Here is a 26,440-nt window from a genome sequence, read left to right as displayed (position 1 = left end):
TCCATCCATGTTGTTGCAAACAGCAAGATTTCATTCTTTTTTGTAGTTGAATAATATTCCGTTGTATATTTACACCACATTTTCTTTATCCGTTCATCTGTTGGTGGACACATAGGTTGTTTCTATGTCTTGATTATTGTAAATGATGCTGCAATGAACATGGGGGAGCATACAGCTTTTCAAGTTAGTGTTTTCGTTTTCTTTGGGTAAGACCTTTGGAGGTCTGCTGAAAACCATCAGTTCATTCTCAGAATACCCAGAAGTGGAATTGCTGGATCGTATGGTAGTTATACTTTTAATTTTGGGGGGAACTTCCATACTGTTTTCTATGGTGGCTGCACCAATTTACATTCCCACCAACAGTGCACGAAGGTTCCCTTTTCTCCACACACTCACCACCACTGTCATTTCTTGTCTTTTTGATAATAGCCTTCCTAATACATGTGAGGCGATATCTCAGTGTGGTTTTGATTTGCATTTCCCTAATTAGTGATGCTGAACTCATCTTCCAAAAACTATTTTTGAATAAAGGAAGAAGTATATTAGGGAAATGGATTCTTTTTGAAAAGTGAGGCTGGTTTGTTCCTCTTCTTAAATTCTGCTCTGATACTCTCATACTATTCCCACCGTTAGGTTCCTATTCATCTGAGAATGTCTCTTGAGGTCTGTCAAACATTGTTTTTCCGAAGGGACACACGCAAACAGGATTATTCTAAGGGCTAAATGCACAGTGGATGTTGGGAAGATGCAGGTGGGCGTGGTGTCATTTTATACTAGGCCACATCGCCAGCAGGGGAATTCGAATACCCGTCAGCAAACCCACTATTGTATGTTGAGGGTAGCTAATACTTCAATTACTCCATCTGTCAGAAACACATCTGCTGAGGATTTCTCAATTTTTCTGGTCTTGTGAACCCCTTTGGAGGTCTGCTGAAAACCATCAGTTCATTCTCAGAATAATGTTTTATCCATTCCTTCTCAGAAAAATGTTTTTTACTTTTATTTATTTTTTAATAGATCTTTATCGGAGTGTAATTGCTTCACAACACTGTGTTAGTTTCTGTTGCACAACAAAGCGAATCAGCCATATGCATACACGTATCCCCTCCCTCTTGAGCCTCCCTCCCACCCTCCCTATCCCACCCCTCTAGGTCATCTCAAAGCACCGAGCTGATCTCCCTGTGCTATGCTGCTGCTTCCCACCAGCCAACTATTTTATATTCGGTAGTGCATATACATCGATGTTACTCTCACTTCACCCCAGCTTCGCTTTCCCACCCCATGTCATCAAGTCCGTTCTCTATGTCTACCTCTTTATTCCTGCCCTGCAACTAGGTTCATCAGTACCTTTTTTTTTTTTTTAGATTCCATGTATATGGGTTAGCATACAGTATTTGTTTTTCTCATTTACTTCACTCTGTATGACAGACTCTAGGTCCATCCACCTCACTAGAAATAACTCAGTTGCATTTCTTTTTATGGTTGAGTAATATTCCATTGTATATATGTGCCACATCTTCTTTATCCATTCATCTTTCGATGGACATTTAGGTTGCTTCCATGTCCTGGCTGTTGTAAATAGAGCTGCAGTGAACATTGTGGTGCATGACTCTTTTTGAATTATGGTTTTCTCAGGGTATATGCCCAGTAGTGGGATTGCTGGGTAGTTTGGTAGTTCTATTTTTAGTTTCCTAAGGAACCTCGATACTGTTTTCCATAGTGGCTGTATCAATTTACATTCCCACCAGCAGTGTAGGAGGGTTCCCTTTTCTCCACAGCCTCTCCAGCATTTATTGTTTCTAGCTTTTTTGATAATGGCCATTCTGACCTTCATGAGGTGATACCCCATTGTAGTTTTGATTTGAATTTCTCTAATAATTAGTGATGATGAGCATCTTTTCATGTGCCTCTTGGCCATCTCTAAGTCTTCCTTGGTGAAATGTCTATTTAGGTCTTCCACCCATTTTTTAACTGGATTGTTTGGTTTTTTTGATATTGAGCTCCATGAGCTGTTCGTGTATTTTGGAGATTAATCCTTTGTTGTTTCATTTGCAAATATTTTCTCCCATTTTGAGGGTTGTCTTTTTGTCTTGTTCATGTTTTAATTTGATGTGCAAAAGCTTTTAAGTTTAATTACGTCCCATTTATTTGTTTTTATTTATCTTACTCTAGGAGGTGGATCAAAAAGGATCTTGCTGTGATTTATGTGAAAGAGTGTTCTTCCTATGTTTTCCTCTAAGAGTTTTATAGTGTCCAGTCTTACATTTAGGTCTCTAATCCATTTTGAGTTTATTTTTGTGTATGGTGTTAGGGAGTGTTCTAATTTCATTCTTTTACATGTAGCTGTCCAGTTTTCCCAGCACCACTTACTGAAGAAACTGTCTTTTCTCCATTGTATATCCTTGCCTCATTTGTCATAGATTAGTTGACCATAGCTGTGTGGGTTTATCTCTGGGCTTTCTATCCTGTTCCATTGATCTATATTTTTGTTGTTGTGCCAGTACCATATTGTCTTGATTACTGTAGCTTTGTAGTATAGTATGAAGTCAGAGAGTCAGATTCCTCCAGCTCTGTTTTTTTCCCTCAAGACTGCTTTGGCTATTCGGGGTCTTTTGTGTCTCCATACAAATTTGAAGATTTTTTGTTCTAGTTCTGTAAAAAATGCCATTGGTGATTTGATAGGGATTGCATTGAATCTGTAGATTGCTTTGGGTAGTATAGTCATTTTACTATAGTCAAAATACAATATTGATTCTTCCCATCTAGGAACATGGTCTGTCTCTCCATCTGTTTATATCATCTTTAATTTCGTTCATCAGTGTCTTACAGTTTTCTGCATACAGGTCTTTTGTCTCCCTAGGGAGGTTTATTCCTAGGTATTTTATTCTTTTTGTTGCAGTGGTAAATGGGAGTGTTTCCTTAATTTGTCTTTCAGGTTTTTCATCATAGTGTATAGGAATGCAAGAGATTTCTGTGCATTAATTTTGTATCCTGCAACTTTACCACTGATTAGCTCTAGTAGTTTTCTGGTGGCATCTTTAGGATTCTCTATGTATAGTATCATGTCATCTGTAAACAGTGACAGTTTTACTTCTTCTTTTCCAAATTGTATCCCTTTTATTTATTTTTCTTCTCTGATTGCTGTGGCTAGGACTTCCAAAATTGTGTTGAATAATAATAGTGGCAAGAGTGGACATGCTTGTCTTGTTTCTGATCCTAGAGGAAATGTTTTCAGTTTTTCACCATTGAGAATGATGTTTGCTGTGGGTTTGTTGTATATGGCCTTTATTATGTTGAGGTAGGTTCCCTCTATGCCCATTTTCTGGAGAGTTTTTATCATAAATGGGTGTTGAATTTTGTCAAAAGCTTTTTCTGCATCTATTGAGATGTTATGGTTTTTATTCTTCAATTTGTTAATACGGTGTATCACATTGATTGATTTGCATACATTGAAGAATCCTTGTATCCCTGGGATAAATCCCACTTGATCATGGTGTATGATCCTTTTATTGTGTTTTTGGATTCTATTTGCTAGTATTTTGTTGAGGATTTTTGCATCTATATTCATGAGTGATATTGGTCTGTAATTTTCTTTTTTTGTAGTGTCTTTGTCTGGTTTTGGTATCAGGGTGATGGTGGCCTCATAGAATGAGTTTGGGAGTGTTCCTTCCTCTGCAATTTTTTGGAAGAGTTTGAGAAGGATGGGTGTTAGCTTTTCTCTAAATGTTTGAAAGATTTCACCTGTGAAGCCGTGTGGTCCTGGACTTTCGTTTGTTGGAAGATTTTTAATCACAGTTTCGATTTCTTTCTTGTGATTGGTCTGTTCCTATTTTCTATTTCTTCCTGGTTCAGTCTTGGAAGGTTATACCTTTCTAAGAATTAGTCCATTTCTTCCAGGTTGTCCATTTTATTGGCATAGAGTTGCTTGTAGTAGTCTCATAGGATGCTCTGTATTTCTGCTGTGTCTGTTGTAACTTCTCCTTTTTTATTTCTAATTTTATTCATTTGAGTCCTCTCCCTCTTCTTCATCATGAGTCTGGCTAATGGTTTATCAATTTCGTTTATCTTCTCAAAGAACCAGCTTTTAGGTTTATTGATCTTTGCTATTGTTTTCTTTGTTTTCATTTCATTTATTTCTGCTCTGATCTTTATGATTTCTTTCCTTGTACTAACTTTGGGTTTTGTTTATTCTTCTTCTCTAGTTCCTTTAGGTGTAACGTTAGATTGTTTTTTTAAGATTTTTCTTGTTTTTTGAGGTAGGCTTGTATAGCTATAAACTTCCCTCTTAGAACTGCTTTTGCTGTATCCCATAGGTTTTGGATCGTCGTGTTTTCATTGTCATTTGTCTCCAGGTATTTTTTGATTTCCCCTTTGATTTCTTCAGTGATCTCTTGGTTATTTAGTAATGTATTGTTTAGCCTCCTTGTATTTGTGTTTTTTACAGTTTTTTTTCCCTGTAATTGATTTCCAATCTCATAGCATTGTGGTCAGAAAAGATGCTTGATACGATTTCAGTTTTCTTAAATTTACTGAGGCTTGCTTTGTGACTCAAGATGTGATCTATCCTGGAGAATGTTCCATGTGCACTTGAGAAGAAAGTGTATTCTGCCACTTTTGGTGGAATGTTGTATAATTTTCGATTAGATCTGTCTGTTTTTTTGTGTCATTTAAAGCTTGTGTTTCCTTATTTATTTTCTGTTTGGATGATCTGTCCATTGGCGTAAGTGGGGTGTTAAAAGTCCCCTACTATTATTTTGTTACTGTCAATTTCTCCTTTCATGGTTGTTAGCATTTGCCTTATGTATTGAGGTGCTCCTATGTTGGATGCATAAACATTTATAATTGTTATATCTTCTTCAGGGATTGATCACTTGATCATTATGTAGTGTCCTTCTTTGTCTCTTGTAACAGTCTTTATGTTAAAGTCTATTTTATCTGATGCGAGTATTGCTACTCCAGCTTTCTTTTGATTTCCATTTGCATGGAATATCTTTTTCCATCCCTTTGCTTTCAGTCTGTATGTGTCCCTAGGTCTGAAGTGGGTCTCTTGTAGACAGTGTATATATGGGTCTTGTTTTTGTATCCATTAAGCCAGTCTGTGTCTTTTGGTTGGGGCGTTTAATCCATTTACATTCAAGGTTATTATCCATATGTATGTTCCTGTTGCCATTTTCTTAATTGTTTTGGGTTTGTTTTTGTGCGTCTTTTTCTTCTCTTGTGTTTCCTGCTTAGAGAAGTTCCTTTAGCATTTGTTGTAAAGCTGGTTTGGTGGTGCTGAATTCTCTTAGCTTTTGTTTGTCTGAAAAGCTTTTGACTTCTCCATTGAATCTGAAAGATCCTTGCTGGGTAGAGTATTCTTGGTTGTAGGTTTTTCCCCTTCATCACTTTCAGTATGTCCTGCCACTCCCTTCTGGCTTGCACAGTTTCTGCTGAAAGATCAGCTGTTAACCTTATGGGGATTCCCTTGTATGTTATTTGTTGCTCTTCCCTTGCTGCTTTTAATATTTTTTCTTTGTATTTAATTTTTGATAGTTTGATTAATATGTGTCTTGTCGTGTTTCTCCTTGAATTTATTCTGTATGGGATTCTCTGCACTTCCTGGACTTGATTGACTATTTCCTTCTCCTAACATGTTAGGGAAGTTTGCAACTATTATCTCTTCAAAAATTTCCTAGTCCCTTTCTGTTTCTCTTCTTCTTCTGGGACCCCCTATAATTCGAATGTTGGTGCGTTTAATGTTGTCCCAGAGGTCTCTGAGATTGTCTTCAATTCTTTTTATTCTTTTTTCTTTATTCTGCTCCTCAGCAGTTATTTCCACCATTTTGTCTTCCAGCTCACTTATTCGTTCTTCTGCCTCTGTTATTGATCCCTTCTAGTGTATTTTTCATTTTGGTTATTGTGTTGTTCATCTCTGTTTGTTTGTTCTTTAGTTCTTCTAGACCTTTGTTAAACATTTCTTGTGCTTTCTCAGTCCATGCTTCCATTCTATTTCCGAGATTCTGGATCATCTTTACTATCGTTACTCTGAATTCTTCTTCAGGTAGATTGCCTATTTCCTCTTCATTTATTTGGTGTTGCAGGTTTTTACCTTGCTCCTTCATCTGTGACATATTTTTTTGCTGTCTAAGTTTTTTTTTTTATGAGTGGGATTGTGTTCCTGTCTTACTGGTTGGCCTGATGCTTTCCACACTGGAGTTTGTAGGCTATTGGGTAGAGCTGGGTGTTGGTGCTGAGATGAGGAATTCTGTGAGGCCTCACTCTGATGCATATTCCCTGGGGTCTGAGGGTCTCTGTTAGTCCAGTGGATTGGACTCAGAGCTCCCACCACAGGAGCTTCCCCCAACCCCAGGCTTGTGAATCAAGATCCCGCAAGCTGCGTGGGACAGCAAAAAAAGAACAATGACAGAGTAAAAGATAAAATTAGACTAGGAAGCTAGCAGATATGTTAGAAAGAATGTAAAAATAAAAATATAGATGAATCAACAACTGGAAGGTAAATCAGTACCACAATAGTAAAGAAGAGGAGGTGGGAAAAGAAAAAAAAAAAGAAAGGCAGGGTGGGGGGAAGGCCTTAGCTGTGGAGGGCGGGCCCTAAGCAAGGGCAAGGTTTAGGTGGTGGGTGGGGCCAATGCTCAGGATCCACAGGACTGGAAAAGGCCCTGGGGGCTGTGTGGGGTGGGGCTTAGGCATGGTATTACATACAAAGGAAAACCTTTGTATTGAAATATGGTTAGCAAAATATTACAGAACAAATCTGTAATCTAGTAACTTAAATAACAACTCTAGTGACATTCAATAAGGAGATCTGGTGGCAGTTCTCATAACTACCTAATTTCAACTCTGTGAGGGGCATGAACAATGGTTCGGTATACATGCAACAGCTGTGATGTGATATGAAAAGAGCTTTGATTTCGGTTGGTGGCAAAGTCACAGGTCCTGGTAAATTACTGTGGTTCTTTGACTACATCCATAATTAAAGGCAATGTTGCATTTTACTTTGGAGCTGGGTGGTGGTGACTTGTTGCGTACCAGTGAATGTACTTAATGCCACTAAATTGTATACTTACAAACGGTTAAAATGGTAAATTTCACGTTATGTTTGTTTTACTACAAAAAAATTCAGAAGAAAAATATCTGCAGTTAGAGGTTAGTGAAAATAAAAATGTGTGTGTGTGTGTGTGTGTGTGTGTGTGTGTTTTTCCCCCAGCCAAGTTTACCTGAATTCTATCCATGGTTCCCAGTTAAGAGTCCCTGGCTGGGCTTCCCTGGTGGTGCAGTGGTTGAGAGTCCGCCTGCCGATGCAGGGGACGCGGGTTCGTGCCCCGGTCTGGGAAGATCCCACATGCCGCGGAGCGGCTGGGCCTGTGGGCCATGGCTGCTGAGCCTGCGCATCTGGAGCCTGTGCTGTGCAACGGGAGAGGCCACAACAGCGAGAGGCCCGTGTACCGCAAAAAAAAAAAAAAAAGAGTCCCTGGCTGAAAACCTATGCTTTAAAGACCTCTGCATTTTACTAATGCAAAGGATCTACCACGCCCCAGGTGTGCCTCTACCCTAAAGAAAAATAAATGGATAGGAATCATTCCTAATGCCATCACTCTGGTTTAATCACTGTTAAGACAAAGGGTGTTTCCTTTTGTCTGTGTATAGTTAAATATTTTAGTTGTACAGAATCAAGAATTTTGTGTCCTTAGTTTTTTCATTTAAGAGGGTAGCAAAAGGACTTCCCATGTTATTATAAATTCTTCATAAACACCATTTAAGTAGTTATGACATATTCCAGTGTATGAGCATACCATTATTCTCTTACTCCTGGCCCTACATTTTTTATTTTTTAATTAAAAAAAATTTTTTATCGAGGTATAGTTGATTTACAATGTGTTAATTACTGCTCTACAGCAAAGCGATTCAGTTATACATACGTGTATATATTTATATATATATTTTTATATTCTTTTCCATTATGGTTTATCATAGGATATTGAATATATTCCCCTGTGCTGTGTTGTAGGACCTTGTTGTTTATCCATTCCGTATATATAAAACCTTAATCTGCTAACCCCGACCTCCTCCCCCTTGGCAACCACCAGTGTGTTTACTATGTCCGTGATTCTGTTTCTGTTTCATAGACAGGTTCATTTGTGTCATATTTTAGATTCCACGTGTAAGTGGTATCATATGATATTTGTCTTTCTTGGTCTGATTTACTTAGTATGATAATCTGTAGGTCCATCCATGTTGCTGCAAATGGCATTATTTCATTCTTTTTCATGGCTGAGTAATATTCCATTGTATGTATGTACCACATCTTTATCCATTCATCTGTCGAGGGACATTTATGGCAACTCTGTTTTTAGTTTTTTGAGGAACCTCCATACTGTTTTCCACAGTGGCTGCACCAACTTACATTCCCACCAACAATGTAGGAGGGTTCCCTTTTCTCCACACCCTCTCCAGCATTTATTATTTGTAGACTTTCTGATGATGCTGGCCCTGCATTTGACCATTTAGATTGTTACACTATTTGTTAGCACTCCGCACACTGCCAGCTTGCCAGAAAGATGGACCCCAACCCTCCCATCAACAGGGAAGGAACGCATCACTCTCACTTCAAGGTGGTTACTTTTCAAACTTTTTGCACCAAGGCTCTGTCAGTAGAAAATAAAATCTCATAAAAAACCTGGAGCCCAGAGCTATTTTAGTGTAGAATTTACAACAGTGTTTGATGTTAGTGACCCTAGGTGACACGTTCCCTGTGACTGTAAATGTGGAAGTGGAGGAATTCACAGTGCTCTTTCGGTGATGAATGGCATACAAGATGGAGTTGGGCTGGCTGGCACCTTCCATTAAAATTGTGTATGGGGCTTCCCTGGTGGCGCAGTGGTTGAGAGTCCGCCTGCCGATGCAGGGGACGCGGGTTCGTGCTCTGGTCCGGGAAGATCCCACATGCCGTGGAGGGGCTGGGCCCGTGAGCCATGGCCGCTGAGCCTTTGCGTCCGGAGCCTGTGCTCCGCAACGGGAGAGGCCACAACAGTGAGAGGTCCGTGTACCGCAAAAAAAAAAAAAAAAATTGTGTGTGGGCCGGGACAGCCACAAGCTGGAATTGAAATGATTGCACAGCGTGATGTTGGCGGGTGGTTCCTCTGTGCTCCCAGCAGGAGGGAAACCCACCTGTCACCTGCATTTGCCTCTATGCCCCACTTCCCCTTCCACCGGACAGTCCTTGCTGATGTGATTTTCCTTGGACCACTGTCATGCAGTGACACCTCAGAGATGTTGCGGGTTCCGTTCCAGGCCACTGCAATAAAGCGAATATTGCAGTAAAGCAGGTCACGTGATTATCTTGGTTTCTCAGTGCATACAGAAATTACTTATGTTTAAACTATACTGTAGTCTACTAAGTGTGCAATAGCATTGTGTCCAAAAAAATAATGTACACACCTTAATTAAAAAAATACTTTATTGCTAAAAAATGTGAACTGTTATCTGAGCCTTCAGTGAGTTGTAGTGGTAACGTCAAAAATCACTGATCACAGATCACCATAACGAATAGAATAACAGTGGAAAAGTGTGAAATATTGTGAGAGTTACCAAAGTGTGACACAGAGATACAAAGTGAGCAAACGCTGTTGGAAAAATGCCACCGATAGACACTTGACGCAGGGCTGCCACAAACCTTCAATTTGTAAAAACCACAATATCTGCAAAGCGCAATACCTCTAAGTGCAGTAAAACAAGGTATGCCTGTATATGTTTTTTATTAGGAAGAATTTCTAACGTAGAAAAGTAGAGAATAGTATAATGACTCTCCAGGTACCCAGCATCCACAGTGATCAACTCATGGGCAGTCTTGTTTCCAATCTTGGTTCCCATCCATTTCTTCCATCAAAGTATTTTGAAGTGAATCATTTCATTTCATTCAGAAATATTTCAGTTTTTACTTAAAAAATATAACTGTAATCCCATTATCACAGTTAAAATTATAAGAGTTTCTTAATATCAAACCACCTTGGTCCTAGTTGATGCAGGACCTGTAGGTGGCGCTCTCCATTAGCAGTGTCTCTAGACCTTGAGTCAAGGTAGAGGAGCATAGAGTCACAGGTCAAGTCCATTCAAGGCCATATTTCGATCTCAGTCTGGTCTATGTGTTGGCAGTTTCCTTCTACCTTCTCATTGTTACTCTGAGGCTCCAGTCTAGAGGCTGAGTTAGGCCCAGGGGATAGTCTGAGGTGTTGGAGTCTACCTTTGAGGGGCCTCTGCCTTTTTTTGCTGCCATATTATCTTGATGTAGCCTGGCCTTTTGTCAGGTGTTGGGAGGGTTGGGGGGGTCCTCTCCGGAGACAACAATTTAAAAGAAGAAAAAATAATGTAAAAAACAGGCATTATTGCCCTTATATCAGTTAGATTAGGCTCAGTTGTGTATAACAGAAAGCATCCTCTGAAACCAGTGGTTTATGTATGTAAGGATTTGTGTTTCTCTTCTGAAAATCCAAAAGTAGGTGGTCCAGGGTGGGCCTGGAAGCTTCACACTTACCAGAGACCCATGCTCATTCTGTCTTAGTTCATCCTTCTTACTGCATTCTTACTGTATCACGTTATGGTCCAAGACGCTCTCAGGGCAGTAGCAACCATTTGCCCTTGGGGGCAGAAAGGAGGAAGAGGGGAAAGGCAAAACGATATATGCCAGCTGTCTATCTCCTTTTATAAGGGATTTCCCTAAAAGTCCCACCCAGTTCCTCTCATTAGCCAGATTTGGTCATATGACCACACCTACCTACAAGGGAAGCTAGGGACCTAGCCCAAGTACCACTTGGGATGTTGGTGCAGTACCTTCTGTGTACACAGAATTATTCTAGATTCAGTGGAGCATCATAGAAAAGCATAACGTTGGCCCTGTCCCCAAGGAAGTGATATTCCTGGCAGTCACTTCCTGTGCTTCCTGACTTCAATAAAATGCCAGGCTGCTGGAGCTTTGTTAAAGGAGCACCACAGGCCGGAGGGGTGGTGGCCACAGGTTTCAACTGGCCTTCTCAAGAGATCCAAAGAAATTGGAAGCTGCCAACCGAAGGTGGCAGCTAAAAGATTTGGAAGTGTTTGAAGGAAAGGAAATTCTCATATCGTTCAAAAACTTTGCAAGATCATCAGTTTAATGAGCTGGGGACCAAATCAAGACATTTAAAAAAGTCAGAGTTCTTATATATCTCAGAGCTTGTCTTGCAGATAACAGGTGTCTCTCTAACGTGTTCTTGGATACATGCTGACTGTTTAGAGAACGTGAGGAACTTGGGTGAGGGCTAATACCTAACCTGCAAATAACACTTTAGGACAACGGTCTGATGCAGATACTCTCGCTTGTCGGAGGAAGAGTGTCTCTTAACACACGTGCCCCATCCTTTAGCCAGATAAACAGTTCATCCCTCTGACTTTCACCACATCCAGCCCCCTGGCTTCTGCAGGCTTCTTGTGCTGCCTTTCTTTGTGTGTGTGTCCATATGTCATGGACTGGTGACAGAAGGGTTGGATATGCGATCCAGATGTCACAAATAGGACTTTCCAAACAATGAATACCTACTGGTCTCTAAGTGGCAGATGGTGATGAGGGTAGTACTGGAAAGAGGGAACCTCTTCTTTTCATGATTTAGTTAACAGCAGGACATATTTGCTCATAGGAAACTGATCCCAAGAAGCAATGCACATCTCTTGATCTCATCTTTACCCACATTTTAATACCATAGAACCACAATAATGTAGAAGTAAAAAGCCATCTTGAGGCTCTAGACCCTTTGTTTGGCAAGTAGTTGTGTCTCAGAGATTTATGGAACTGGTACAATGTAACAGATCCACCCATATATGTAGAACCTGCCCCGCTTTAGGCACTGGACCAGGTGTCCTCCATTCATTGTCTCCAGGCCTTCAAGCTGTGTATTATCCTGTGAGAAGAAGCAGTGTATAATAAGGTATGAGAATTTTCAGCCTCTCCTCCTCCCAACCCCAGTTCCATTCCTGGGCTTTCACTGAGCTGAAATGGAATTATGAGAGACAGGATGAGACCGAGAGGATCTGAGATCTGATTTTCACTGGAAAGAACAAAGAATTACTGGTGGGAGAGAAAAGAATAAGTTCAGAAGGTGAGGGGGAGAAGGAGAAAAGGGAAGAGCTGCCTCCACATGGTTGGAGGAGATTTGAAGGGTTAGAGTGAGAGATGATGGAAATATTGGAGAGGAGGAGGGCTGATTTGAAATCTTTAAGCCGAAGCCCCTTTTGGCATTTTTGAGAGAATTCAATAGATATTTGAATTGTTTTCCAGTTACTTTTAAATATTGGACTGGATGAAACACGGCTAAGATGGGTTACAAAGTGGCCCAGCTATATATGGCTTACAGCCCGTATTTTAAAGTGAGGTAATTGAGACTTGATTAGGCTAAAAAACTTGTAGTAACTTGTTGAATTTGTGTGCGTGTGTGTGTATGTACTATATGTGTTATATGTGTGTATATACATATGTGTGTGCAAGTGTGTATGCATATTTTTTCCACAGAAAGTGAAAATAAGAGTCAAGACGAGAGACAGGGAGGGTTTGGTACCTTCATTTCCAGCAATAGTACAGAGTAGATACCCTGAAACAAAGAAGCAAACAAACAAATAACCTAAAAATTAATTAGCTGAGCTGACAGGAAGTTAGAGCAATTCTTAGAGTCTAAAAACAATGAGAAAGAAAGAAAAAATAGGAAATCTGAATAGTTTCATAGCTAGTAGGGTAATCGAATCAGGATTTTGAAAGTTTATTACAAAGCAACAGGTCCAGATGTTACAGACAGATTTTACCAGATATTTAAGGTACAGATAATTCCACTAATACACGAACTCTCCAGGAGATGAAGCTCCAGGGGTCCTCAAATCACGTTATGAAGTCCTGTTACCTTGCTATCAAGACCAGGCAAGGACAGCAAATGAAGGGATAATTGCATCTCATTTAGAAACATTTTTGCAGGACTCATAAGCAAAATATTAACCAACCAAATACAGCAATGTATAAAAAGTTATTATGTCATTACCAAGTTTGGATTGTCTGAAGAAGGCAAATTTGGTTTAATGTTAGACAATCTATTTATATAACTTACCAACACTAAGAGATTAAAGGAGAAAAAATATATAATGTCTCAATCAGTGCAGAAAGCGCATTTACGGGAAGTCAGCATCCATTTATGCTAAAGAAAAAATCAGTAAACTAGAAATAAAAGGGAAATTCCTTAACCTTATGACAGGAATCTACAGAAAACCCACATTAAACAACCTGCTTACCAGTGAAACTTTAAAAAGCAATCTGTGTAACATTAGGGACTAGGCAAGGTTGCCTATTACCATCTATTCTACTCAGCATCCTTGCAGAGGGGCCAGCTTGAAAGAAGACAGAAAAAGAAATAGAAAGTATAAGGGTTGAAAATAAAGGGCGGAAAAGAGTTATTTGCTGATGGCTGTTGGTTGGAATATTACTCCCAAATATTCACTCCCTCCCTGTAATAGATTATACACTCCCACCCACTTTTGGGTGCGTTACCCATGAGTCCACAGGGTCGGTTTAAGTGCCCTCCTGTCTGCCTTTGGGCTCGACCACGTCACGTGCTTTGACCAATGGGACATGTAACTGGGATTGTGCACCATTTGGCTCCTGCCCTTGGCTATGAGAACAGCACGTCCTAGAGAGTGGCCACTGTTTCATCTTGGGACCCAGAATGAGAAGACATGTAGAGGCCAGCCTGGCCCAGCAAAACCCAGAGAAATGGCAGCCTGCCTCAGCTTTAATCTAATGCAAGCAAAAAATACTTTGTGAACTATTGGCCAAAAGCTTATTGATAAATATACTGGTGATATGAATGTCTGCAAAGAAAACCCAAAAGAAGCTACAGATGAATTATTAAAATTAATAAGAGCAGTGTTCAAAATCGCCTTTGTATTCACGTTTCTTTTTTTTTTTTTTTTTAACATATTTTGGCTGCACCGCGTGGCTTGCAGGGTCTTAGTTCCCCAACCAGGGATTGAACCCATGCCCCCTGCAGTGAAAGCACGGAGTCTTAACCACTTACCACCAGGGAAGTCCCTCTATTCACATTTCTAATCGCCAGCAGTAGACTGTTCAAAAACATTAGTTAAAAATGCTGTTTACATTCCTGTAGCTTTGTGATATAGTTTGAAGTCAGGGAGCATGATGCTTCCAGCTTGGTTCTATTCAGGGTCTTATGTGGTTCCGTACACACTTTAGGATTGTTTGTTTTATTTCTATGAAGAATGTTATTGGGATTTTAATAGGGATTGTATTGAATGCTTTGGGTAATATAGGCATTTTAACAATATTAATTCTTTCAGGACATGAGCACAGAATGTATTTCCTTTTATTTGTGTCATCTGCACTTTGTTTCATCAGTGTCTTACAGTTTTTAGTGTATAGGTCTTTCACCTCCTTGGATAATTTATTCCTAGGAATTTTATTCTTTTTGATGCAGTTGTAAATGGGATTGTTTTTTTAATTTCTCTAATAGTTTGTTGTTAGTACATAGAAATTCAACAGGTTATGGTAGTGCATATCTGAAAGTTGCTAAGAGAGTACCTTTGTGTAGTGACAGATGGTAATTAGACTTAGTGTGGTGATCATTTTGCAGTATTTACAAATATCAAATCATTACCTTCGGGGCTTCCCTGGTGGCGCAGTGGTTGAGAGTCCGCCTGCCGATGCAGGGGACACGGGTTCGTGCCCCGGTCCGGGAGGATCCCACATGCTGCAGAGCGGCTGGGCCCGTGAGCCATGGCCACTGAGCCTGCGCGTCTGGAGCCTGTGCTCCGCAACGGGAGAGGCCACAGCAGTGAGAGGCCCACATACCACAAAAAAAAAAAAAAAAAAAAAAAAATTACCATCCACATCTGAAACTAATATAATGTTATATGTCAATTATACCTCAATGAAAATACTATTTACAATGCTATAAAAGTATGTTAGAAAAAATGTTTAATATATGCAAAATCTGTATGGAGAAAATTATAAATCCTATTGAAAGACATTTTCAAAGACCTGAATAAATAGAGATAACCGTGTTTATGAGTAGGAAAACTCAGTATTATATAAATGTCATTTCTTCCCAAATTGATCCATAGATTCAAAGCAAGTCCAATCAAAAGTCTAACATTTTTGTTTGTATATGTTTTTAAGTTTTCTAAAATTTGTGTAGACTAACAAATGGCCAAGAATAACCAAGATGAACATAAAGATATGCTGATGACAGCCAAATCTGTTCTACCTCTAATTTGGGCTCAAGATTTATCTTCAGTTGCCATCTAGCTTTTGCACAATATACTGGACGCTGAATATTCATAGTTCTATTTATATAAATATTTATATACATATCTCAAACTCAACGTGACCTAGAATGAAGTCACCTTGACTACTTCAAGGCTGCTGCTTCTGTTATGTTTCTTGTGCTTCTGGATGGCCCTACTGTCCTCCCAGGCCCCATAGCTAGAAATTTGGGAGGGATCTCATGCTCTTTCTTCTTCCTATTCTCCATCACTACTGCCATTGCCTTAGTCCTGGCCTTTGTCCTGTTGAAATCACCTTCTGAATATTCTTTGCCTCACGTCTCTTCCTTTTCCAGACCATCTTCCACATGTATGCTAGGGTGGTCTTTCTAGATCTGATCGTGTCAACCTGATGAAAACCCATCACCTTCAGGATAAAACCCAAACTTCTTTAAGATTTGGCCTGTATCCTCAGCCCATCTCTCATCATAAATCCATGTGCATCTTTTGCTTCAGTAGTTTCCTCGCAGTTTTTCAAGTTTGCCGAGCTGCTTCTCTGCCCTTTCATTTAGAATATTCTTCCTTCTCCCACTTCTTGATTAACTTCTACATGTACTTCAAGACCCAGCTCAAGTGACACCTCACTGGTAGAACCTTCCCTGATCCCACCCTACGCTCCTATGTGTTGTCTTTCTCCAGAGCATTTATCATCACAGCACAGTAATTGGTGTTCTAGTCTGTTCCCCTGTGATGAATCTGTTTATATGTAGACTGTATCTCAATTGTGCTTGACTATTTAGATCTTAGACAATCATAAATTGTCCACTTCTCATAAAATGTCAACTGTTTAACTTAGTGAATCCGTGTTTGTGTGTGTGTGTGTGTGTGTGTGTGTAAGGAGTTCTTGCCTGAAAGCAACTAACATTGCAAAGAATTGCTCATTAGCCAAATCATTTTTAATTAGGTTTGCTAGATCTCTTCTTGAATGTAGCCCCGAGTAGCGTGGCTTAAAAGGCACATCTAATCTGCTGGATTTTTTTTTTTTCAGTTAAAACATCTGGATCCATTTTTACTGTTTGATGAATTTAAAGGCGGTAGACCAGGTGGATTTCCTGAGCACCCGCACCGAAGTTTTGAAATAGTAAGTAAAAGAATTTGACCACAAAATTGTGTATTTTAAAATTTACCTCTGTTCTTAAAATTAGTAATCACTTCTAATAGAAAATTCAAATTTAAGAGCAATGGATAATAGGCAAAAATTAATTTATAAGTTACTGGCTATAGACTGGTTGTTAACAGAATTGTAATATCTATTTTACATGAAATATATTCAAATTTAAATATTTACTGTGTTTAATCTTCTTTGAATTCGTTTGAATTTGTGCCACTGGATATATTCCTGTCTGAGCAGTTAAAAAAGGCAAGAATTGGCTTCTTAAAGTATTTATATAATTAAAATAATTTATTGGAGGTAGAAGAAACAATTTAAGATGTGATTAAAATACTTTTATATGAAAACCTGCTTCTCTTCAAGAATTTTCAGAAATGTTTAATCTCATGTAGTATAATATTTTACACCCCAAAAGACAATCCAAGAACACTGTTAGTGTTTAACTCAGTTCTAAGGAGTTATAGAATCAAGGGGCCGAAACAGAACGTGGCCTAAAAATTAGAATTTTAAGGCCAAATAATATACATTTACAAATTTAACTGTAAAGTTTATAGATTCTGCTGAACACTTATTTTCAGTTTTAGTTCAGTGAGAAAATAAGAATGTGTAATATAATATTGGGGCCCTTTCAAAGATTCCCATTCTCCACACACACAGATATTGTGGGGAAAGATGCAGGGACAGTTCCCAGCCAAGTTCAGTCACCTGCTCTCTGAGGAAAACCTGTATTCTAAGGAAACAGACCAGGGCTTAGTGTGTTTGTCAAGTCCATTACTGAACGAGCAAATATTTATTGATGTCTGGTGACATGAAGCATGGTGTCAGGTGATCTTTTGTATGTTGGGATGTGTGTGTTTGTGTGTTGGGGGAACTGGGCAGAGGCAGAGGAAGGGGAGGCTAATGAAGAAGGAGGCATGACCCCTGCTTGCCTCCAGTATGGGGTTTAGTTAAGGATGTAAAAGATGGACAGGTAAAGAGTTAACCTCTGCAGTGTGAAAATAGAATAAGCATAGAAGCTTCTGGAAACAGTATGAAGGATTAAGGTCATTGGACTGGTTTCCATTTGTCACTTAGCCATTTGCCTTCCGGTTCTCTTCTCTGTGACCACTTCGGGGCCACTGTGCCTTGCTTTACAGCAGTAATGGAAGGCATGCCTTTCACCTCGCCTACACTCATGCTGAGTTCTGACTGCTCTTCTGCCTCTGGTATCAGGACATTCTCACCACTCCATCCCACAGCTCCAGCTACCATTTTACTAATCCTTCAAGATCTTTTCAGATATTACTGTCTCCATCATGTTTTCCAGAGAGTCCTGAGAGGATACCCTTTCTCCTTCGTTTGGCTGCCGTAGCATTAGATTTTTCCACTCATACATGTTAGATCTTTATGGTGGCCTTGATCATATTCTGTTTTGTATTAAAATGAGGAATTGCCTCAACCTCCCCCTCCCACACCCAAGAGGACTGTAAGTTTCTTCAGCTCACATCATCCCGCCTATCTCCATGTTCTCCTGGTGGAGATTCTCAGTCACTCCTGGCTGAATTTAATTGAATAGTAAAAAGGGAAGGCTTCTGCTGAAGACGACAAATATATTAAATAAAATGAATGATGAAACACGTTGCTTTCCTTTCCATTATTGAAAGAAATTTTAATTTCCTTTCTTTCTTTTTTTTTTTGCCACACCACGCTGCGTGCGGCATCTTAGTTCTCTGAGCAGGGATCAAACCCGCTCCAGGGAAGTCCCTAATTTCCTTTCTAAGTTACAATTTATAAATTGTACAGTGCTCAATGTTAAACTACTCTGGGAAGGGGTCCAGCTGTAGAATATCGATTTTCGGCTCTTTACTTTTGAGTAAAGCATTTTCCTGAAGAGTGTAATTGTAACTATAGCCAGCCCTCATCATCTGTAGATTCTGTATTCATGAATTCACCTACTCACTAAATGTGTTTGTAACTGTGGTGCTTGCGCCGTCATTGGCGGGCATGCGCAGAGCAGCCCAATGTGCACATGCTCTCAGCTGAGGGTCATCAAGACGATGCTCTGCCTTCTTGTTTCAGCTCTCATACTGCAAACAGGTGTCCTTCTTGAGGTCTATTTAGTGCCACATTTTTGTGCTTTTTGTTGGTGATCTCGCTGTTTTAAGTGCTGTCCCGTGATCCTAAGTGCAAGAAGGCTGTGAGGGGCCTCATGGAGAAAATACGTGTGTCAGAGACGCTTCTTTCAGGCGTGAGTTATACTGCTGCTGGCCGTGAGTTCAGTGTTAATGAATCAGTGATATATATTCAGTAAGGTGTCTTTAAACAGAAGCACACATAACAGGAGGTTACGTATTGATTCTTGGTTGTGACTTGAGGCTCGCAGGAACGTAACCCTTTATTTCCCCAGGAGCAGAGGTTCAGTGTTGGCTCATTCAGTGATCATGGCAACTTTATAGAACATCGCTACTGTAAATAACTAGAATCGACTGTACCAGTTTCCCGCAGGAGTGTAGGTAAGCTAAGGACCCAGCTGTCTCTTACTGTGAACTTTAATAGTCTGCAGTTCAAAACCAGGTGCACTTCTGGGCTCTCCTCACCTCCTCCCTGGAGCATTTTCTACAGGCTTGTTGTAAATTTTGAAAATGCTAATTAGTAAAAAGAACAGAGTTAGAATCACCTGTTATCTTACCATCCAGAAATAGGCATCGCTATTGTTCTTCCAGTACTTTTTTTTCTGGTATGCTGTATATGTTTTGTGTCTTTTTTTATTTCCTAACATTATACTGTTAATATTTTCCCAATATTTAAAAAAAGACTAATCTTTGAAGGCTTCATTAAGCATCTGCCATGAAATTGTACCAGTTGACATTACCAGAGCAATATATGAGGGTACTTGTTTTCCTTCAGCATCACCAACACAATATATTTACCCAACTTTTCTTTATCTTTGCCATTTTGACAAGTGAAAAATAATGCTTAATCAGTTTTAATTTGAATTTTTCTTATCTGAGCAAGGTTGGATATCTTTTCATTCATTTTTGGCTGCATTGGGTCTTCGTTGCTGTGCGTGGGCTTTCTCTAGTTGTGGTGAGCGGGGGCTACTCTTTGTTGCGGTGCATGGGCTTCTCGTTGCAGTGGCTTGTCTTGTTGTGGAGCACAGGCTCTAGGCGTGCGGGCTTCAATAGTTGTGGCCTGTGGGCTCAGTAGTTGTGGCTCGCAGGCTCTAGAGCACAGGCTCAGTAGTTGTGGTGCACGGGCTTAGTTGCTCCGTGGCCTGTGGGATCTTCCCGGACCAGGGCTTGAACCCGTGTTCCCTGCATTGGCAGTCAGATTCTTAACCACTGTGCCGCCAGGGAAGCCGTTCTTTGCATTTTTAAGAATCTTTTTTACCATACATGTTTATATTCTTGGCCTATTTTGTTCTGTTGGGTTGGTGGTATTATTCTTATTGCTTTATAAATGCTCTTTGCATATTAAGGAAATCAGGCCCTTTTCAGTGATAGGAGTTGAAATAGTGTTAACAAGGATTTGGCTTGTTTTGCACGCCCCCAAAGGTAGACCTTTAGTTACAAAGCATAGATACAACCCAATAGAAGGAAGCCCTTTTTAACAATTCCTTATGCAAAGATGGAATAGGTCCCCTGGATCAGTGATTTTCTTATGCCTGAAGAAATACAAGCATGCACTGCATGTTAACATAATGGGTATGTTATCAAGATAAATGGTCCTCAAAATAGGCTTTGTGCGAGATGAGTCAGTGCTGTGCTGAAATAAAATATTAGAACTCATGTTTATATTTTTAAAGAAAACTGAAATTATGCTGGACTAACACATGAATATAAAATAGAACTAAATATATGTTGTTTAGTCCCTGCTCACATTTTTTAAACTAATAGTGATACATGATCAAACAAATGTGGAGAATATTATCCTGCAAAATTCTTATTACCCCAAGTGTGATCCGTGAACCAGCAGTGGTATCACCTGGAACCTCAGGTGCCAACTCAACCTAGGAGTCACTTATCTAGATGACCCTCCAAACCAGAAATATTATTTTTTAATTGAAGTATAGTTGATTTACAATGTTGTGTTAATTTCTGCTGTACAGCAAAGTGATTCAGTTATATATATATGTGTGTGTCTATATATATATATACTTTTTCATTTTCTCTTCCATTGTGGTTTATCACAGGATATTGAATATAGTTCCCTGTGCTATACAGTAGGTGCTTGTTGTTTATCCATCCTATATATAGTAGTTTGCATCTGCTAATCCCAAACTCCCAATCCATCCCTCCCCCACCCCCACCTTGGCAACCACAAGTCTGTTTTCTATATCTGTGAGTCTGTTTCTGTTTCATAGATAAGTTCATTTGTGTCATATTTTAGATTCCACATATAAGTGATATCATATGGTATTTGCCTTTCTCTTCCTGACTTACTTCACTTAGTATGCTAATCTCTAGGTCTATCCATGTTACTGCAAATGTCATTATTTCATTCTTCTTTATGGCTGAGTAGTATTCCATTGTATATATGTACCACATCTTCTTTATCCAAGAAATATAACTCTATGAGCTGGGAACAAGAACCTGATTTTACTGAGTTAGTGGCTAATCATTTTCTAAAACTTAACTCTTCGGTTTAGATAGCGAAATATATTCTGTTAAAAACTTGCATAAAAGTTGAGGAAGAAGGAAGGCCCTGGAGGAGGCACAGCTGGTGGTACCAAGACAAAGGGGAAAATGCAGGCAATATTTCCTGCCTGTAGTTTGGACTCCGGGGAGCATTGTTTTGAAAGGCCAAGTGGTAAAGGGTGGAATGATTTTGCAGTTACCTGTTTCTGGTCAGGCCTGATATCTTGATTTGTTTAGGGCAACTCTATATGCTCAGAACAAAGAACCATCTGAAAAAATGTGCAACACTCTTCCTTTTTAATCCACGCCCTGCCCAAGTTTAATTTTGCCTGAAAGAGAAGTGCTTCAAGTTCACACACTGTTGATGAACACTTCATCTACCATTTTGTACCTTTCAAAATCATCCTTTAAATTATAGCCTCAGGACTTTGCAGGTGTTAGCACTGAAAGGCCCATCTTCCTAGGAACCCCTCTGTCCTGGGGAAACCAACGTGGTTGATCATTTCTGCTTCAATTGAAGAACGGTTAGGAGGAACCGTCCTGCCTGCTTCGCGGGAATGTTTTAGGATGGTCTGCTCCATTCTGTCCTTAGTTGGGCATAGAAATGTTTTATCAAGTTTTTCACCACAAGCCTCAGCAGGTTCTTGTTCGGGAGAACAAACCTGCTCTGTTTCCAAGGGTGTGCCCATCAGAAAAGCCAGACTAGCATTTACTGGTTGGCAGCCAGCAGCATTTGCATGCAACCTCTGAACAATACCTCTAGAGGAAGGGTAGGGTTCTGTTGATTCACACCTAAAACTTAAAACTGGACCCAAACCTCCCGTCTCCCACGCGGCCTGTTTTTTCTAGTTTGCGTTGCACTTTCAAACTCAGGCCATACCATCGTTGAATCAAAGCTGGGGGGAAAAAAAAAGCTTGATTGAATTCAAAATCCATTCTGGAGGGACTTCGCTGGTGCAGTGGTTAAGAATCCGCCTGCCAATGCAGGGGCCGCGGGTTCGAGCCCTGGTCCAGGAAGATCCCACATGCCGTGGAGTGACTAAGCCTGTGCATCACAACTACTGAGCCTGCGCTCTATAGCCTGTGTGCCACAACTACTGAGTCCGCGAGCCACAACTACTGAAGCCTGTGCACTTAGAGCCCGTGCTCCACAACAAGAGAAGCCACCGCAATGAGGAGCCCATGCACCGCAACGAAGAGTAGCCCCTGCTCGCCGCAAGTAGAGAAAGCCTGTGCAAAGCAAAGAAGACCCAACACAGCCAAAAATAAATAAGTAAATAAATTTAATTATAAAAACATAACATTTAAAAAAATCCATTCTGGAAAGAAAAAAAATACTCTAGGAAAAGTAGGAAAGAAGGATATTTTCTGAGCATCAGAAAGACTGCTATTCAAGGAACATCCTCTTTCATCTCTAACATGGAGGTATTGACACGTTCCTGTCACTGTGAGAAAAAAAGATGAGAATGTCTACCAGCACCACCACGATTGAATATGCTTCTGGAAGCTTTGACGCTATTAATAAGAGAGCTGTTGGAAGGGAGGAGGACAAATTATTTATTTGTAGGTAATATGCTAATAAAATGAAACCCCACGGTGGCTGCATCCAGCTGTGGGTGGTGATGTGATTGGAGCACGTTGGAGGGCACAGGACTTGTTCTGAAGTTCCCGCTACAGTGCAGCATATGGATTTTAGCATATACATTTATTTGGCGTGAATTGGGGGTGACACTAACAGATTATAGGAAGGAAGCTAAAGCCATCCTCACCCCCAGGACACCCCTCGGCACCACCATGCTAAGAATGTCAATCAAAACCTCTTATTGGGCTTCCCTGGTGGCGCAGTGGTTGAGAGTCCACCTGCCGATGCAGGGGACGCAGGTTCGTGCCCCGGTCCGGGAAGATCCCACATGCCGCGGAGCGGCTGGGCCCGTGAGCTATGGCCGCTGAGCCTGCGCGTCCGGAGTCTGTGCTCTGCAACGGGAGAGGCCGCAACAGTGAGAGGCCCCTGTACCGCCAAAAAAAAACCCAAAAACAAACCACCTCTTATTAAATGGCTGGATAGAAAATAACTATGCAAAAATCACCCACTTTCCTGCCCAAAGGCAATGGCCAGATATGATGGGGGGGGGCAGTCCCATTCATAGTAGCAATAAGACCCCTTATAATTCCAGGGCAAAAAGTTCTTCTCCTTTAATCCAGTTATCCTACTTCTAGGAGTCTAATAATTTCCTGAAAAAAACAAAAACAAAACCAACATAAGAACAGAGGCTTGTTATACGAATGTTTCTTCCAGTGCAATATTAAAAAGTCAAAAAAAGAAAAAAAGGAACAAAGTAAGTATCCAAAATAAAAGGGAAATGATTATATATGTGGAGATTATATGTGAGGAAATTTTTGTATGTCTGGAAGGTGGAATATTATGCAACGTTATTTATAAAAGCAGATATTATAAATAATTTAAATTTTCATGAATCGTGGTCTGTTTAAATCAAGGTTTCTCACCCTTGGCGCTATTGACATTTTGGGTGGATCATTCTTTGCTGCGGGGATCTGTGCATTGTAGGTTTTTCCGCTGCATCCCATCCCCTTCTCACCAGATACCGATGGCATCCCCTTACCTCCAGTGGCGACAAGAAAAAATGTCTCCAGGTGTTATTGCCAGTTGTGTATTTTGGGCAGGGAGGCCACCACATTGCCGCCAGTTGAGACCTAGTGGTTTACATACATGTGTGCATATAATGACATACTACCCAGCTGGTAGAAGAATGTCACAGCTTGATAGGTCCTGATAAAGAATCATCTCCATGATAGTTGGAAAGTGACAGAGGCAAGGTACAAAATTGTTATGGCATAATGTGGGATTTGTATAAAGAGCAAAGACTGTACCTTTATTCTTTCCCCAAAATGGTTTATTATTTATTTTGGGGAAGGGGGACTCTTTGAATGAATGATGACTTCCACAGATTACGTTGATGCAAAGAAAACAGAATTACAGAATTCATGTAACAATACCGAAAGAAGATGGTGCTTAGAGAGAAAACATATAACGGCAGATAAAAATATATATTCACAAAGCTTTTTTGAAAATTTAGTGGTTTTTAGTATATTCATAAGATTGTGCAAGTCTCACCACTGATTCTAGACATTTTCATCACCCCCCAAAAGAAAGCCATCACCCATTAGCAGTCAATCGCATTACCACGTCCCCCGACCTCTGACAACATCTGAAACTTTGTGTTTCTATGGATTTGCCTATTGCGGACACTTCATATAAAAGGAATCTTACAGTATGTGGTCTTTTGTGACTGGCTTCGTTCACTTAGCATAATGTTTTCAAGCTTCATCCATGTTGTATAGCATGTGTCAGAACCTTATTCCTTTATGGCTAATAGTCCATTGTATGGCTGTGTCACATTTTGTTTATCCAGTCATCTCATGATGGACATTCGGGTTGTTTCCACTCATATTTTGATTCTTGGGAGTGCCTAGATTCTCTCTTCAAAGGACACCCAAGAAGCTGATAATGTACCTTCCAGGGAAGGTTACTGGGTGATGAGGGAGAGTGGGAAAGAGTTAATTCTCACTCTAAGCCTCTTATTCTCTTTGTACCATTAGAAGTTGGAGCATGTATATTGGTTGTTTAAAATATATTTTCAAAATTCCCTCTTCACACGCCACATTTGAAGATAAACCGTGTTCTCTGTCATGGTCGATGAAGGTCCTGGCGCTCGCTTGCTCTCCAGGAACTCTTGCTGAGGCCTTCACCTTGGGGCGGCCTTCTCCACATGAAATGGAGCTCGTTTGTGTTCTATTCCAGTCAACCAGATAAGTTAATAACATACGCTAGAGTGGAAGGGGGGTGGGGTATGACCTAGGGGCAGCTTCCTCTAGGGAACATTTGTGCACCATTAGGGGTGCCCATGAAATTTAAAAGGGCCTCAAATTAAAAAGCATAACTTTCTCCTCCTCAACGTGTTCCCGGTCCGAAAGGAAACTAAAATTGTGTGTGTGTGTGTGTGTGTGTGTGTGTGTGTGTACACGGATGCGTGTGCATGAGTTTACAAGTGGGGGCAGAGGACTTCCAGTTTGTAAGAAAGTTAGAAAATGATTAAGGAGGAACCAGAGAGGTCCAACTGATGTAGTTTTGCATTCTGAGGGAGAGGCTAGCACTTCCAACAAGTCTGGGAGGGTTTCAGGGAAGATCTTTAGTCTAAAAGTCTGGCTTTTAGACTGTGTCATTGGTTCTCAACTGGGGGTGATTTTGTCCGCACAGGGTCTTGTGGCAATGTCTGGAGACCATGCTGGTTATACCAACTGGAGGGTGCTACTGCCATCTAGTGGGTAGAGGCCAGGAATGCCGCTGAATACCCTGCAGTGCTCAGGACAGCTCCAGCATACGTCATATGAGGGAAAGAAGCAGTTTAATGGAAATATTCTTTGAAAGTAGTCAAAATATATTCCCAACCAATTTCCCCATCTGCCCCACTCCCCCACCCGATTCCAATTACAAACAGAAAACATTCGTGTCTGAGAGACTACTTTCCTAGAGTTCTTAAGTAGACAAATTGAAGCGGGATGTAATAAAGACTGTATACTAGTCATTAAACATTCTTTTATGTTACCAAATATAAAATAATGCTTCTTAAGTGAGACCAAAGATAAGTCTAAAATAAACTAACATAGATCATCACGTGACAAAAAGCTTCTTCCAAACGTTGAGCTCCATTAGCAAAGCTTCTTCAGAGTTACCCGTCAATACACTCTTTTCAAGTGAAATGCCTGAACATGCAGAAGTAAATGCAAAGGAAATTTGCCTCGCAGTAATATTAGCTCCCTGTTGTATGAGACGCTTCACGTGCTTTGTCTGCTTTAGCTCTAAACCTCACAGCAACCCTGAAAAGCAGGAATTGTTAGCACACATGCCCACCCTCCATTTTACAGATGAGGAAACAGAGGCCAGAGAAGTGGTGACTTGTCAAGCTCACGGCCCGTACAAGGCAGGTGGGCCCCTCTGATCCCAGGCCCACACGGGTCCGCTCTTCCATGCTCCCACTCCTGGAACAAAGTTCCCATTCTGTACATCTGATAGTGTTTCAATACATAGACACGTTCATAGCGTTTGAAGTGAGGTTGCACAGGTGGCACAGATCCTCACACTTCTTCTGTAACTTAGTGTGGGACCCACTGCTCTCATGCTTCAGGGACCTGGATTTTCCTGCCCGTAAGTTCAAAGTAATGCTCTCACTTCTCTGAACTTCCAGTATAATGAGGAAATGGATTGGGTTGGTTGACTGCTGGGATATTTAAGGACCAATCATTTAACTTCTTGTAGCCACAAGGAGACCATTCATGATTAGGAATAACA

At 40.4% G+C, this 26,440-nt stretch overlaps 1 protein-coding gene across 1 annotated transcript in view; it reads left to right on the top strand.

Annotated features, from left to right (window-relative positions):
- Window positions 1-26,440, top strand: part of PIR (pirin) — a 99,240-nt gene that overhangs the window by 1,256 nt on the left and 71,544 nt on the right. The window contains exon 2 of the mRNA XM_065901120.1: window positions 16,334-16,426. Coding sequence (XP_065757192.1) covers window positions 16,334-16,426 — 93 coding nt within the window. The remainder of the gene's footprint in view (window positions 1-16,333; window positions 16,427-26,440) is intronic.

The sequence above is a fragment of the Phocoena phocoena genome, chromosome X (genome assembly GCF_963924675.1).
Source record: "Phocoena phocoena chromosome X, mPhoPho1.1, whole genome shotgun sequence".
Classification (NCBI taxonomy): domain Eukaryota; kingdom Metazoa; phylum Chordata; class Mammalia; order Artiodactyla; family Phocoenidae; genus Phocoena; species Phocoena phocoena.
Note: the sequence above shows the minus strand (reverse complement) of the source record. Positions and strands in the feature narration are given on the sequence as shown.